The sequence below is a fragment of the Rhodamnia argentea genome, chromosome 2 (genome assembly GCF_020921035.1).
Source record: "Rhodamnia argentea isolate NSW1041297 chromosome 2, ASM2092103v1, whole genome shotgun sequence".
Classification (NCBI taxonomy): Eukaryota; Viridiplantae; Streptophyta; class Magnoliopsida; order Myrtales; family Myrtaceae; genus Rhodamnia; species Rhodamnia argentea.
In genome coordinates this window covers 23,937,591-23,953,260 of record NC_063151.1, presented here as the reverse complement: position 1 = coordinate 23,953,260, position 15,670 = coordinate 23,937,591, and the positions used below count along the sequence as shown (strand labels likewise).

General features: G+C 39.3%; 1 protein-coding gene across 1 annotated transcript; it reads left to right on the top strand.

Annotated features, from left to right (window-relative positions):
- The first annotated feature begins 876 nt into the window (after nt 1-876).
- Nucleotides 877-14,549, top strand: LOC115727043 (SCY1-like protein 2 A). The gene is made up of 14 exons (XM_030657169.2): nt 877-1,770; nt 2,647-2,751; nt 3,261-3,371; nt 3,798-3,980; nt 4,137-4,263; nt 4,998-5,059; nt 5,146-5,232; nt 6,027-6,113; nt 8,373-8,486; nt 9,455-9,583; nt 12,005-12,067; nt 12,706-12,867; nt 13,002-13,120; nt 13,215-14,549. The coding sequence occupies exons 1-14, from the start codon at nt 1,276-1,278 to the stop codon at nt 14,119-14,121; spliced, it is 2,751 nt and encodes a 916-aa protein (XP_030513029.1). The 5' UTR covers nt 877-1,275; the 3' UTR covers nt 14,122-14,549.
- The last annotated feature ends 1,121 nt before the right edge of the window (nt 14,550-15,670 follow it).

Genomic DNA, 15,670 nt, shown 5'->3' with positions numbered 1-15,670 from the left:
AGTGATAAGTTTTTATGAATGGGTTATTATTGATTATAGGTTTGTGCCATCCGAATTCAAGCATAGCATTGACGGAGTAGATCCCGTAGAATCGAGGGGTCTTCATTTGGAGTTAAATCTTTGAGAATAACCCGCTGGTCTTGCTTGTTGTCTTGTCGAATGAGTAAAGAAGTGTTGAAAAATCGAATTATTCGGCCTCTTTTCATAAGTTGAAGATGTACTCATGCAAATCATCCAAGACAGCTACCTTAAAAGTGAATTATCAACCTCAAATTCTTCTCCATAACATATCTTAAAAAAGTACAAGCGGTTAAAGAGCGAGATACATGATACCATATCATGCCAAACAATCGATTAAAGAATAAGGCCGTGAAGATACTTAGCTTTGCGGGTGGAGACCCTAGTCCGGCACCCCCATCGGAGAGGCAGCCCCCACTAAGTGAAGAGGCGGCCTAACGTGGTGGAGAGCCTGTGGCCGTGGGAAAAATTTAATTCTTCTCGGGTCTTCTCTCTTAAAGATCCTATCCCATTCACCTCATTCTTTAGGATATTTTTATTCATGTTATATTTTCTTTATATTCGATTTATTCTATCCTAAATAGTTATCAAATACATAATATGTATCATATCTTATCTCGACTTATATCCCGACGAGCAAATGCAATCGCAGATGATGGAAGGGAAGCGCAGAGATTTAACGGTCTTTGGATTGGAATCTGGTTGTTGTATGTCAAGTTCATTTAAATATTGGAAACATGCATTAGGATCGTGGAATAAATTTTTTCTCGGAAGTCAAGCAAGCCGCTCAGGAACCCGATTGCGCACTTGCAACCACCAAAAAGCGGTGGGAGAAAAAAAATGAAAAAGGAAATATAAAAAAGGACGAGAAAGGAGGGAGGAATTGCGTCACTTTCTTCTGCTTCTTCTCCTTCTTCTTCTGCTGCTGTGTTTTACGGGCTAATCAAATTCTTTCGAATAAAATAGATTCATTTCCTGAGCGACAGAGAAGCGAAGAGAAAGGGCGCAACCCAGAGGCGGAGGTGACCGGACGGAGAAGAAGAAGAAGAAGAAGAAGAAGACGACGACGAAGACGACGAGGAGGAGAAGAGACCCCGCCCGCCACAATTCAATCGGTCCCGCCACCATCCGCTTCCCTCCTCCTCCCTCCTCCTCCTCCCCGTTTCGAAGATCCGCCGAACAAGATCATCGATCTACACCCACGCGCGTACACGGATCGACATCTAAACGAGTATCAATTTCAATTAGAGTAATCCGATGGCTCTAAACATGAAGACCCTGACCCAGGCCCTCGCCAAGGCCAGCGCCGTGATCGAGAAGACTGTGCAGACGACAGTCCAGGAGGTCGCCGGCCCGAAGCCCCTCCAGGACTACGAGCTCATCGACCAGATCGGCTCCGCTGGCCCCGCCCTCGCCTGGAAGCTCTACTCCGCCAGGGCCTCCCGCGACTCCGCCCGCGCCCACCAGTACCCCCAGGTCTGCGTCTGGGTCCTCGACAAGCGCGTCCTCTCCGAGGCGCGCGCGCGCGCCGGGCTATCCAAGGCCGCGGAGGACGCCTTCTTGGATATAGTTCGGGCGGACGCTGCGCGGCTGGTGCGCCTCCGGCATCCGGGGGTGGTCCACGTTGTGCAGGCGCTGGACGAGGGCAAGTATGCCATGGCCATGGTTACCGAACCCCTGTTCGCGTCTGTCGCCAATGGGCTGGGCAATTTGGAGAATGTTCCCAAGGTTCCTAAGGAGCTTAAGGGCATGGTCCGTGTTCTTGTCAAATTCTCCTCATTTCTTATTCAGTTGTCGGCGACAGTGTAAACGCGTTCGTTCATTGCATTTTACGTGCTTCGACAATTAGAGGCGTTGTCATATTTACTCATGTCTCCGAAACTTGCTTCCTGCAACCATTGTTAGGTTTTGCTCGCCTGACCTTATACTTAGTTTGTTTTTGGTGATCCTCAGTATTGATTAAACTGATTACATAGTTCACATTGGTCCGACTCAGATAGGACCTCTTTCCGATAACTAGTTTGATAGGAATTCATACAGAAATTGAGCTAGAAGGAGCGTATCTAGTGTGCAAGCCTCCTTTCAATCTTGGTTTGGGAGAGGGTAAGGTGAATAGTAATTTGATAGGAATATTTACGGAAATTGAACTAGAAGGAGCGTGTCTGGTGCACAAGCCTCCTGTTAATCTTGGTTCAGGAGAGGGTAGGGTGAATGCCTCAAATAGTCCAGGAAGACTATTTCCTTGGCTCAGATGGGGAGGCAAATTAGGAACCCACTATGTTTATGGGACTTCTCTAATGACATTTTGCACGTGCTTTTTTCATTTAATGCATAATGTCTTCTCTGAGGATGGCTATTATTATCTTCAATTTGTTCTTACAAGAAACTTCTGCTTTTGGATGGAGCACTGCTATTTAAGAAAGCATATTGATGTCCATAACCCCTTGTTTTTGGCTCAGCTTCTCTAAGTTCCTACGAGTATCAGCTAGGATCTGTAGAGGTGTGGATGTAAATTTGAGGATATTGGTGCCAAGAATTGCAAAATGTGGAGGGGCTTGGTGTCTCATGTCTTTCTATTCATTCAGGTTTATGTTCTTTTAAGTTAGTCAATACGTGTCTTCTTTGCAGGAGATGGGGTTGTTAGAGGTGAAGCACGGTTTGCTACAAATAGCGGAATCGCTGGACTTTCTCCACAATAATGCACGTCTCATACATCGGTCGATATCACCAGAGGTTAATTCTTTGGGCACCATGTCTTTTCCCTGAACTTGCCTTAGTGATCATTGGAAGAGAAACATAGTGTAGTGTTAAGTTATTTCTTTCTGTCTTGGATCACATAATACGACTAATTTGTTATGCTTCATTGTTAATACTGGAGCTAAGAGGATCTTTTAGCTGAGTGCTGTCTTCTTCTTTGCTTGGGTGCATGTTTATTTCTTGTCACCACTATTTAGTGACATGATAGTTGCCCTCTATGTTAGACATGAAGGGCTTTACCTAATTGTACAACTTTACGTTCCCTAAAATTCTTGTCATACCGTCTTCATGATGCTTTCCAGGGTATTTGCACTCGCAACTCAATATTTTCCCCCTTTATGTAGAAAAAATCCGTCTTTTCCTTTAGTGGTTGATGTTTCTACACTTTTAAGTGAAATCATGTAATTTCGCTCTTTTTTTGAAGACGAGTAGATGGGTTTTTGGACATGCATAAGTAATTCGCTGGAAGAAATTTTTTTTTGCAGAATGTGCTTATTACATCAAGTGGAGCTTGGAAGCTTGGCGGATTTGGTTTTGCCATTTCCTCAGACCAGGCCTCGGGAGATTCATCTAATCTGCAACCCTTCCATTATTCTGTACGTGGATAATTCAATAAGACGACGAGTGAAAAAGAATGACTTTGTTTTCATCTCTCTATTCCTCGAGACATAACCGTTGCACGTTCCTTTTCTTGTTATTTGATCTCACAATAGATGTTGGTGAAAGTTACTTATCTTTTTCCTTTATTCATGAAGATTCTACTGAATCTTGACTGTTAGTTAGTGGCTGATTGTGTTTTTTTTAGTTTCTCCCTATTTGATTCTTGTCCTCTTGCTAAGCCTACCTTTCTCGATCTTGTACTTAATGATGGAAACCTGTGGAGATAGACTGAAAATTCTCTTGTATTCAAGTCATGACAGTTGTGTGCAGCACAATTCTTGCATTTTGTTCAGTATGTTATTGCGGATATTAGAATGATGGCAGTTTGATTACTTATGCCAGCTTTTGTGATGATCATGCAGGAATATGATGTTGAGGATTCTGTACTGCCCTTGCAGCCATCACTCAATTACACTGCTCCTGAACTGGTCCGGAGCAAAACAGCTTCAGCTGGGCATGCTTCTGATATATTTAGTTTTGGATGCCTTGCTTACCACTTAATTGCTCGCAAGCCTTTGTTCGACTGCCATAACAATGTCAAAATGGTACTTTTCTATCAAACGTTGGGCTTGTCCTTCTATCTAATATCACCCAATTGTGCGGCTGTATAGGGGTATTGGTGGACAAACATATTTCTATGGGACGTCTCTCGATATATGGTGTTCTACTGAGGCATTTTGCTTTGGGTGTGCTATGTGCAGTATACGAATACGTTGACATACTTATCAAAGGAAGCTTTCTCAACTATTCCTCCTGAGTTAGTTCCTGACTTGCACAGAATGCTTTCAGCAAATGAATCTTTCAGGCCTACCGCACTTGATTTCACAGGTCCTTACTTGATGTTGTTTTGTGGATTGATTCTGTATTAGTGAAAAAGGGGCGATTTACAAATCTGAAGAGACAACTTAGTGGCTAATAAAGTCAATTAATTGATCTTCACTTTATGGTTTCTGGTCATTAGTTAAGCTGTGCAGTTGGTACGGCTTAGATATCTTGTATATTCAGTTTGGTACGTGAAGGGAATGGTAGTTTTGAATTGATGGCTAAATTCTCGGGTTATTCCTTGTCCATCTTGAAGGTCCTCATAACCCCAAGGAGAGATGTCCTATTAACCATGAGAACAGAGGTCTTCTCTTTAGTTTCTGATTCTCTGTTTCTCTTCTTAATAATTTTACGTTCTTCTTCCACAAGATGAGACCAGTTATAAAGTGAAACTCCTTGGAAGAAAAACAGAATTAGAACTTACAGTTTGACTATAGGGTGAGTTCTTGGTAATTAAGGGATGAAGAAGCATTTTGGCTTGAAGTGGGGTGATTGGCCATATGTAATTCTATTGAAGCTGGGAGCAGCAGAGTTAGAGATAATAGGTAGCTGTTGACAACGTGGATTATAAGGAGCGGAGCTTCTTTTAGATTTTCCTTCCTTTACTTAAAAAAAAAATGATGAAGGACATGGTTTTTTGTTCAATTACAGCTTAGATGAACTTCATATCCTTCGTTTGTATGTTTGATAATGACATCTGTTTCTTTAACTATTTAAGATTCAAGTTCCTTTTTTGGCAGGTTCTCCATTTTTTCGAGATGACACGAGGTTGAGAGCTCTTCGCTTCCTTGACCACATGCTGGTATGCATAGTTATAGTATTTTGTCAACTCACTCTTGGCTGGATAATTAATATAGACAAATCATGATGAATCTTGTGTTCCTGCAGGAAAGAGACAATATGCAGAAATCTGAATTTCTGAAAGCACTATCAGATATGTGGAAAGATTTTGATTCTCGGGTTTTGCGGTATAAGGTTTGATATTTTTTTGGTTGTTAAAAAACATAAAATACATCAATGACTGCTATTATATTTTTGACTTCTATAATTCTCTGTATACATTTGTCGATTAACTCCCAACTCATCAACTAATTAATGTTATTTTAATGAGACAGTTCCCTTTACATTATGTATATACTGCTAATAGCAATGAATCGTGTTGTTCACCTGATACGGTGTCCCATCCCAATAATTATTCTGAATTTGGCTATTCAGATGTAAATGGAGGATACATGTGTGTCTGCTTTTCAAATTTTCTGCTACAAGGGATACATGATTTGATTAATTCTCTTTGAATAAAGCCCAAGAAGGATTTTATTTGATGTGTTAAATGTCCTTTATTATTATGAATCTTCTGAATGATGGGCAATTCAGTTCCTGTCTACTGTGGTGACATTTCCTTTTAATGAAGTCCCTGTATCTTGTCAATAGAAAAACAGTCGATAACTTGATCAATTCAGAACCTAGATGCGGTTATTTGAGTAAATAGAAACAGAAGTAAAACTATGGTGGGTCATAGCCCTGGACAAACTTCTTCTTATTGGTCTGATAGCAAACAAAGAGGGGAGAAAGGTTGGCTGGGGACAAACTTTTCATTGTCAGCAGTCTGTTTCGTTGAATATACTACATTCTAGTGTAACACGATAAAGAATTTCAAGTTCATCTAGCCCTTTGGTTTTCAACTCTAGTTTTCTGTAATTTGGCTCTAGATTTATGCGTCCTTTTCCTTCTTCTTGACTGAATAAAGATTTTCGATTATTTTCATGCAGGTACTGCCACCACTTTGTGCTGAACTTCGGAATCTGGTGATGCAACCAATGATACTACCCATGGTTCTTACAATAGCAGAGTCTCAGGTACTTGGCCTAAGTCTTTAACTTTAGGAACAAATGTTGTACAGCAAGGATTACATGCTAGGTTTACAGATTGGCTGCTTTTTCTGTAACTTTTCTTGCATACATAAAAGAAAAGAAATGAGGGTAGAAGTCTTTATTTTCCTTCAAAAGTGAAGTTTTATGAACCAAAAAAATGATTAATGGAGAATTTGACTTATCTGTTCCTCTGATGAAGCTAGATTTGATTTTTGTGAAACAATAATTAAGACGGGGGCACATTCAACCTCAACTGAAAGATTTAGCTCTTCATTTACAATGGGAATCTACCAAAACCTATAACGAGTTAATTTCGTAAAGCTATGAATGACATAGGCAAGTAGGGCAGAAGGACACCTCAAGACACCTCAACTGCCAATATTTGCGTATAGCGCTCACTTTGGTGCCAATATTTTCGCCGGCACACTTAAGTGCCAAATCGGAGAAAAAACGATCACTTAAGTTTCAACAGCGAGAAACTCCCGCCAAACAGTCCACTTGGCTTTTTTTTAATTAATTATTTTAATTTTATGTGGATTTTTCTATTAGAAAAGGCAGTCTGTGTGCCATTTTTTTGTTTTAAAAATAATTCCATGTGGCAAAATTTTTTTAGAAAAGTCTGTCCATGTGGACTGACTTTTATAAATTAAGCTAATTTTTTTAGAAATTTTTTTATATTTAATTGAAAAAATAAGTTGAAAAACTATAAAAAAAATTTCTTTGCACAGTGGCGAGGGCTGTGCAAGCCCTCGCCACTGCAACTTGTGTTTCCTTTTCTTTAATTTTTGTAATTTTTAGCTTATTTTTTAGTTTTTTAATATTACATGGAATTTTTTTGTTAGTTTTTGGCTTTTTTGTATTGTTGACTGGGATCCTCCGGCGAGCCACGTAGACGCCATGTAATATTTCTGGCGATGCTCACAGGAGTTGGCCCTCAAATAATCATTTTTCAAAAAAATTAGCACTTAAGTGATCCGAAAGAAAAAAATATTGGCACCAAAATGAGCGCCGTACACAAATATTAGCACTTGAGGTGTCCTTTTGCCAGCAAACAACTATCTGCAATAATCCTCGTTTCTCTTACTTTGCGAGTAATAATTTTCGCTTAACTGGCACAGTAAATAGATTGCTTAGATCTTTTCATTTCAAATATTCTGACTATATTTGTTTTGCACCTCAATCTTCTGAATAGATGGATAGAATTATTTTTTTTTCTTTTTTTCTTTTGGGAAAAGATCATGTTTTAGTGAAAAGCCAATAAGTTTTTTCACCACGAACCTAGAGTAGAGTGTTGATGCAATTTGTTTCACATACTATACATGATCGAAAATGTTGGTCTCTCTGTTTCTGCAATATATTTTCAAAATGTCTGAAGAAGATGAGAGCCTTAGTTTTAGATGTCGCATCCTGCTATGTAAATTTATATTGGGAGAATAGGTGCAGGATTGAGAACTGAACAGTTAAATATAGAAAAACTCCTAGGAATAAGGCCTAGATTTGTCTAAAGGTATACCCTTCTATCTAGTGCAGAAGAGAAGAAGAAATCATCATAATCATTGAGTTGGCAAAGTGAAATTTCTTGTTTCTCTTTTATTTTCCCACATAATGATTATTTTTGGAGAAGAGATACCTCAGTGAATTAAAAAGTAGAATGAGAGTTTTGTGAGGACCAGAGACTTACTGAATGTTGAACTTCTGTCCTCGTGTCTTTTGTAGAGCCAAATGGAAGAATTTCCAACTTTACATAGGACAATGGCACAAAATCAGTAATGTACACTGCTCTGAAGGATAGTTTTAGTTAAAACTAACATAAGTCGTTGGAATCTTGACTGGCTTTCTGGATTCTGGATTAATCTGTCGCTTTGTACCAGATAGGACCAGCCTGAAGGAACAACCATAGTTTCTGCAGCTTGGCTTTATTTAAGGATAGACTTTAAACCTCCTTTGGGTCTAGGATCATAACCCATATAGCTTGTCCCAGTCTTTGTATTTTTATGTCTTGGGTTGCCAGAATTCTGGACCCTGCCGACACTTACACCATCGCTAGCATTTGCATTCCCTTGTATGGTTGTTTGTGTTTGTTTATGCAAGGGTAAACATGAATTTATGCTAAGTGCCATGCGTGCGTGCGTGCGTGCGTATATCCTCTCTAGTTGGATGTTGGCTTTTGCCGAAGTATATGTGGTGAAGGCCTTGATTTATTAGATAGTTTATGTTCTCAGACATTGTCAGTTCCTTTTGTAGGATAAAAATGATTTCGAGTTATCTACGCTTCCAGCACTTGTTCCTGTCCTCAGTTCTGCTTCTGGTGAGACACTGCTACTGCTCGTGAAGTGCGCAGACCTAATTATCAACAAGGTAATTGCTTAAGTGAAATGGGGGAGCTGAGATTTCTCTAACATATTGTACATTGAAGAGAAGCTTCTCGTGTTGGTTGGAGATGATAATAACTGTCATAACTGGATTAACCTCTGGCTTGTCAACTGGTTTGGTTGCCGTGAAAAGAGATTGGAAGAAACTGTATGAAAGATCTCTGATGTTTTTCCTCCTCCAAATTAAGTGGCATTTTCTGGGTGGAGAAACTAGGAAGACATATGTACATATATACAAGCCATTTCCCTTCAATTTTGGATGAATCAGTTCTTTTGGTTTGCCCATATATCTCTTTAGTTGCTTGGGTTCCTTTACTTTGTACTGCCCTTTCCACTTCAAGCATCATCAGTTAACTAAACGCAATGAGTTACCATAAAATCAGGTCTTTAACTTGCTTAAACTGTTATTGGGATTTGTGTGAAGGACATCTTTTTTCTAAACATTGCTGCTGGGTGTTCAAAGTAGTAGTTTGAATTTATTGTTCAACTGCTCCAACATCCTTTCACGAGGGAGTCTGTTACCGATAAATTTAGTGTGATCTTTGTTTTTTTTTTTTTTTCTGTTAACGGTCGATAACAAATTAGTTGCTTTCAGTTGCTTCAGCTATGACTAGATTTCTTTCAACTTTCGAAGTGGGCAGGCCTAACGTGTGCTAATAAAATCATGCAAATTATAGCCTTTCTTAGACGCTGGCTTTCCAGTCCCAACAGGATTAGTTAAATTACTTGTTGACTCTATCAAATTAGTATGTGTGGACTGACGAAAATTCAAGTTATTTCTTATGCAACCTAGGGATTGTGAGTTCTGTTTTTTCAGATGCATCAATAAATACTGCCCATCCATATTAGGTTTTCCTAGGAACAGTGCTACTTGTGTACCTTAATTTCTGCTATCATGTACATGCCTTATATCCAATGTTAGTGATCATGACATTGGCCTGAATGTTATTGTAGACTAGTCAGGAGCAGTTAATATCTCATGTCCTGCCATTATTGGTTCGAGCTTATGACGATACTGATGCCCGCATACAAGAGGAAGTCCTGAAAAAATCTGCATATGTTGCCAAGCAGCTTGATATTTCGGTAATTACCTCTTTACTCTGAGGGACAGTGCTACTGGTGTTAAACTTTTGTTAAAGCTTCTTTGCAATGTCGCGTGCACATAGCCTTGTCTGATATGAAATTGGGAATGAAAGAAAAGTGGTTGTTTGGACAATGGAAGTTGCTGCATCACTTTAGGAAAATTCTTACAATGGAAGTTGCTACATCACTTTAGGAAAAGTCTCAGGCAATATATCTACACTTGTAAAATGATGCTTCTTAGTAACTCCTTGCTTGTTATATAGCATTTTCTTTGCCATTTTCTTGCTGTTTCATCATATATTTTCCTAATAAGATTACTCATACCTATGATCTTCTGTCCTTGCATGATCCACTAATATCTAAACTATTGTTCGACTAGTTTACTCCTGTTTATGCTAGAAGTCATGACGTTTTATGCATATGGATATCTATTGGACATGGCATTTTGGAGTCTTGTTGGGGAATAGATGAGTCGAGTCATGGCAGTTTGATACTCAAGCTCGGCTTGTCTCTAGTATGCACAGGTCGATACTTGCCTCAAGCTTTGTTTTCACAAGCTCGATGGACTCGATTAAGTTTTCTTATAAGCTCAAACTCATCTGGACTCTACTGTAATATTTTTTTATTTTTATTTTTATCTAAGCTCATTTTAAGCTTGAACTGAGTCTCGAGCTTGAACTCAAATTCTTAAAATATCATCTAAACTTGAAAAAAAATAGTCATTAGCTGCTCGTAATACTTACAAATGAAACACATAAATTTCTATATAAAATTCTACTACTCGAGTCAAGCCTTATCAACCTCGAGTTCTAAGACAAGAATCGAATTGAGTTCAAGCAATAGACAGGTGATTCTTGAGTAGCTCATGAGTCACTTGGTTCGTTTATAGTCCATTTTAATTTTCCTTCTATGAAAAATTCCCAAGCTCTTTTAATATGCTTTGGAGGTCGTCGGGAAAGATGTTTTGACTATTGACAATATTAGTAAATGAGGCTGCTGTTGGGTGAAGCAAACCTATCTCTCATACATGGATTGCATTATTCCTACTTTTGGTACATTTGAAGTTTGGGGCTTGGAAAGGTTGATCTGGAAATATAGAGAGAAGCATTAGACTTTGGATAGTATAGGTCCAGAGGAATAGTAGATGTTCTCACTTTTCACGAAATAGCGGCACATAATTTTAAACATTGTTAAGTGGAACATTGAATAGATTTTTCCTGTTATTTCTACATGGGCTTCAGGAGGACCAAGTATGCTCGCACCAGCTTTACTCAAGCAATCAGCTCATGTAGCTTCTTTATTTTCCGTAGTGAAGAAGAAATTAGAAATATCAGAGTCCAATTGAACAAGCCCTTGGGTCAAGCCAGACCGTGATCTTATGTCCTCTTCAAAATGGAAAGTTGAAAAGTTAGACATTAAACTGATCACCTTCTGACCCACCCATGGGTGGCTCAGTTGGTTAGGGCGCAATTGGGATTGTATGGTTAGGTGCACTTGTTCCGGGTTCGATTTCCCAACCGAGCACCTGTAATTTAAGTGAGGGGCCATGGTGGTGGGTTGCCGGTTTCTCCCGTGGAATAGTCGAGGTGCGCGCAAGCTAGCTCGGATACCTCGGTTATAAAAAAAAAAAAAATTGATCACCTTCTCGACTTAATTTCCATGTGGCTCACTACACAATCAGAAGTCCGTAGACCTCTCTATTACCCGTCTAGCTAGATGTGGCATTAATTAGAAAAACAAACAGATTCTATGTTTAGAGCTCAGAAGGGTTCACTAAAGCTCTATGTGATGGATCTTGGCTGGCATGCTAGCATCTATAGAATTTTTGATTTGGTTCCATTATGGTGCTTCTTTGGTGTAGAATTATGCACCGTTTGAAGTGGAGATTTTTTTGCTAAAAGCAATAGATGTTGGGTTTTAACGAACATTCATCAACTAATAGCGGAATTTGTCCTTTGCTTTGGTCAACTATTTTTCCTGTGTATATAGAACTTCATGAATGTTTGTTACCGAGAGCATGACATGAAGAAAGGAAGAGGTTGGCCGAAACTTACCTGGGGAAAAGTAGTAAAACAAGATTTGATGAAGTGAGAAATAGATTGGCGTACGGTTTGTCTTAGGACGGAGTAGATAAAAGCTATTGGCATTGTGGAGGGGCAGAATTCTTATGTTCCAGACTGTCCTTTTTAGTCCGTTTTTTCCTATATATTTATATATTTTTATTTTTTATATAATTATTTCTTTTCCCTCGATCGGTCTTGCTTTTATTTTATTTATTTTTGGGTTCATTGATTGCCGACCCCAACTAGTTTGGGATAAAGGTGATGTTGATACAGAACTTCATGAACAGTTATTGATGATGTTTTTTGGCAGCATTGATGCTCTTCACTGTAGGTGCTAATTTCTTGCAATTTTATGCAGCTAGTCAAGCAAGCAATTTTGCCTCGAGTTCATGGCTTGGCGCTTAAAACGACTGTTGCTGCGGTATGTACGTCTAATATGCATCCTTTACAATAGCCTGTGGTCAGACTCAGATCATTGGGAAGTTGTCACCAATATATTGTTTGCTTTATCTGGAATCAGCATATTGACTCTTTCACGAACTTCATTTTCTGTGGAGTATTAAATGAAGTATTCATTGGAAGGGTACAAAGGGGCTGACTCAACGATTTTCATGACTCTACAGTTTTCATGTGAATCAGAAACTCACCATTTCCTAAGTTTTTTTCACCTTGATTACCGCGTGTTATTTTCTGTCTTTATCTGGGTTACCTCGACTTTTTGACGCATGGTAGGTTAGAGATTTGTACAGTGATTGTCCGCCTTTAGTATGACGTCTTTCACTTTCAGTCAAGTGGTAAAGTTTCAGTTGCACTTTTGCTTTGGTGGCTGTCTGTCTTCTTGTTCTCATCTTCTTTATTTAGATTCTGATTGCTTCTAAAATCAATGATGCTTCTGCCCATGTCTGATGATAAATAATCCATCAATCTTGTTTAATCGTATATTCGCGTACATGTTCTTGGAATATATTTTAGATGCTGGAGAGTTATCTTATGTGCATGAAGTCTACTGATTCTCATCTTTCAAATTTAGTTTGATGCTTGTTTTGTTTCTTTTGGAAGGTGAGAGTCAATGCTTTGCTATGTTTAGGGGATTTAATTCCTAAGCTCGACAAGCAAGCTACCCTTGAAATTTTACAGACAATTCAACGTTGTACTGCTGTTGACCGTTCTGCTCCTACGCTCATGTGTACTCTTGGAGTTGCTAACTTGATGCTTAAGCAGGTAAGAGCTTGCATTTGCAGCCCCTGTTCAAAATGCCCTTTTACAAATACTTGTGTTTCTTGGTGTCGTTGTTGGGTTTACGATAAAGTAGAAAGTTCTCTTTCTTATAGTGACTATTACTATGCTGCTTTCAGTATGGAGTAGAATTTGCTGCAGAGCATGTCCTTCCATTACTTATACCTCTTCTCACTGCACAACAATTGAATGTCCAACACTTCGCCAAGTATATGCTCTTCATAAAGGATATATTAAGGTATAGCTTTAGTATCAGGACTCTCCCTTCTCTTGCTCTCTTCTGCTGATGTATTGTCATTCGTTTATTCTGTTATGTTTATGCCATGTCACAGGAAGATAGAAGAAAAGCGAGGAGTTTCTGTTGGTGATTCTGGTACTGAAGTCAAGTCATCTTTCGTGGCAGATGGCCTGCGGTCCCAAACCAACAGCAAAGCAAGCGGTACTGTCGCTTCTACCATGAAGAAGTCCTCTTCTTGGGATGAAGATTGGGGTCCAACAGCCAAGGGACCCGCAACCGAAAATTCCCCAAGCATCACTGTACCTCCAATTTCCAGCAGTCAACCCGCGCAAGTGCTTCCTCTGCAAATGCCTTCCTCCATCCCATCTGCAGCATCTAGCCAGCAAACAATCACAACATGCACCCCAGTAGCTGATGTGGAATGGCCTCCACGGACATCATTGAGTGTTAAGCCCCATTCAAATGAGGCGGAGAAAAAAATGGATGTCGGGGCATCATCTACTTTGACTTTTGATGATATTGACCCTTTTGCTGACTGGCCCCCACGTCCTAGTGGCTCCCAAAATTTTTCTGGGTCTTCAAAAAGTGGCACTGTGGCAACATCTTTGAATGGCTCTGCTGTCATGAGTATGTCAAACACGACGAATTTCCAGACTAGCAACTGGGCCTTCAGTCAAAATTCTGTTGAGCCTTCGAGAACCAGTGTAGGTAATTCTGCTTCAATTGGTGGTGGTCAAAATGGTGGTGTTAGTTCCCAGAATTCTATAGGCTATCTAAAACAGAGTCAGGGAAATATGAACTCTAGCTTTAATCTTGATAAGAAACCAGCTGATATTGGATCCATCTTTGGTTCCAACAAGAGTGAACAGACTGCACCTAGACTTGCACCACCACCATCAACTGCAGTTGGCAGAGGCAGAGGGAGAGGTTTGACGTCAACCTCTCGGTCAAATCCTACTAAATCGGCCTCTGGACAGCCGTCCCTGTTAGATCTACTGTAACTTTGCAAGGTAGTTGTACAATGTTTGTATTACCTGATATTGGAGTGAAGAGGTGAAAATTGGGGGCGAAGAGACCTTGTAGAGTGGCCATTTCCAAGGTGCTCGGAGAAGATCTTGACTTGGATAATGATGGCGGCCCAAAGTGTTTTTAGCCTCCACTACGGCAATGGCAACTGGGATGGATGTGAATTCGTGGTATTAGTTGCTTTTGAGTTTTGCGTATAGCTTAAAGCCAATTGTATGTATGGATCTTTTTGTTTCTTGACGTGCTGTTCGATTCTTTGATGTATTGATGATCTCAGGCATGTGCATTTTTTAAGAGTCCAGAAGGGTAGTTTCATAGTCATTTCATGATAAGAGAAAATTATTGTTCTTCCCAAGCTATTACTATATTGAATACAGAAACCATCAAAACAAGTTTAGCTCAACATGTGAAGCTGAGTATTTGCCACTTCATGGCACTTTTGATAGGACTCAGGCTCTGAATCTTCAGGGATGAAACTGTATCGGATGCTTCTGTTTGATTAGTGAAGACTTAACCTAAAATAGGAGTGCAAAAGGAGTGGACGGGATTTTGTGAAAGATGCGTGGCATATATATACTTTGTCCGGAATCGCTTACGTGAATGCCTGTTTTGGCTAATTTGGCATTGTCATGGACAATTTTTTACAATTCTTTTTTCCTTTAAAAAAATGCAAAAGTTGTCCTTGCAATGGATGATGCCCCATCAGTGATTCTGATTAAAATTAGCCAAAAGAACTGCATCGGCAAATCGTTTATGATTCTTTTTAGTATACAATAAGTTTATGATTGTTTTTAGTAATTTTCCTTTGGAAGAAAGTATTTTGCATGTGAATTAATTATTCATTTTATGTCGTGATTTGAGATCCTCTTCATGGTGGAGGATGTTATTCATGGTGGAGGATGTTATGTTCTCTCCATTCCATTCACTTAGCTCGATTTACGATGGCTGACTTATTTACCTCACTAGTAAATGGGAACTGTATCAGATCAACCATAATAAGATCGGTTGTTGACAACAGAAAATTGATCTTACGGAATAACTTATCGGTTTGCTAATGTTTTTATTTATAGAAAGCGACTATGTATGTAATTTTACCAAGAAAAAAGAGATATCTAATATGAAATCACACTTTTTATCATCAAAGTGACTATTTTACCCAACACATTTTTAGCCCTCAAGGAAATTTACCATGCGTAATTTAGGCATCCCTATTTTTTTGGCGCTTTAGCATTGGATAAAGCGGCCGTGCAAACTTGGGTGTGTTTTTTTGTTTTGCGATTGCGTCTTCGACCACTGACACGATCGTTGATTATGAGACGAAAGGTCTGATTCCGCTAACTCCAAAACCTAGCATGGGTATCGGAGCAAGCGTTGATTGTTTCCTTGCGCTGCACTCCATAATTTGCCCAGCATAGTATTTTTTTTTTTGTCTGATGAAATATCATGATTTTGGGCTAGAGAGAGTGCAAATATGACAATAAAATCTATAAGTTGAAAAAAATGCCGACATCAGCGCCACATAAG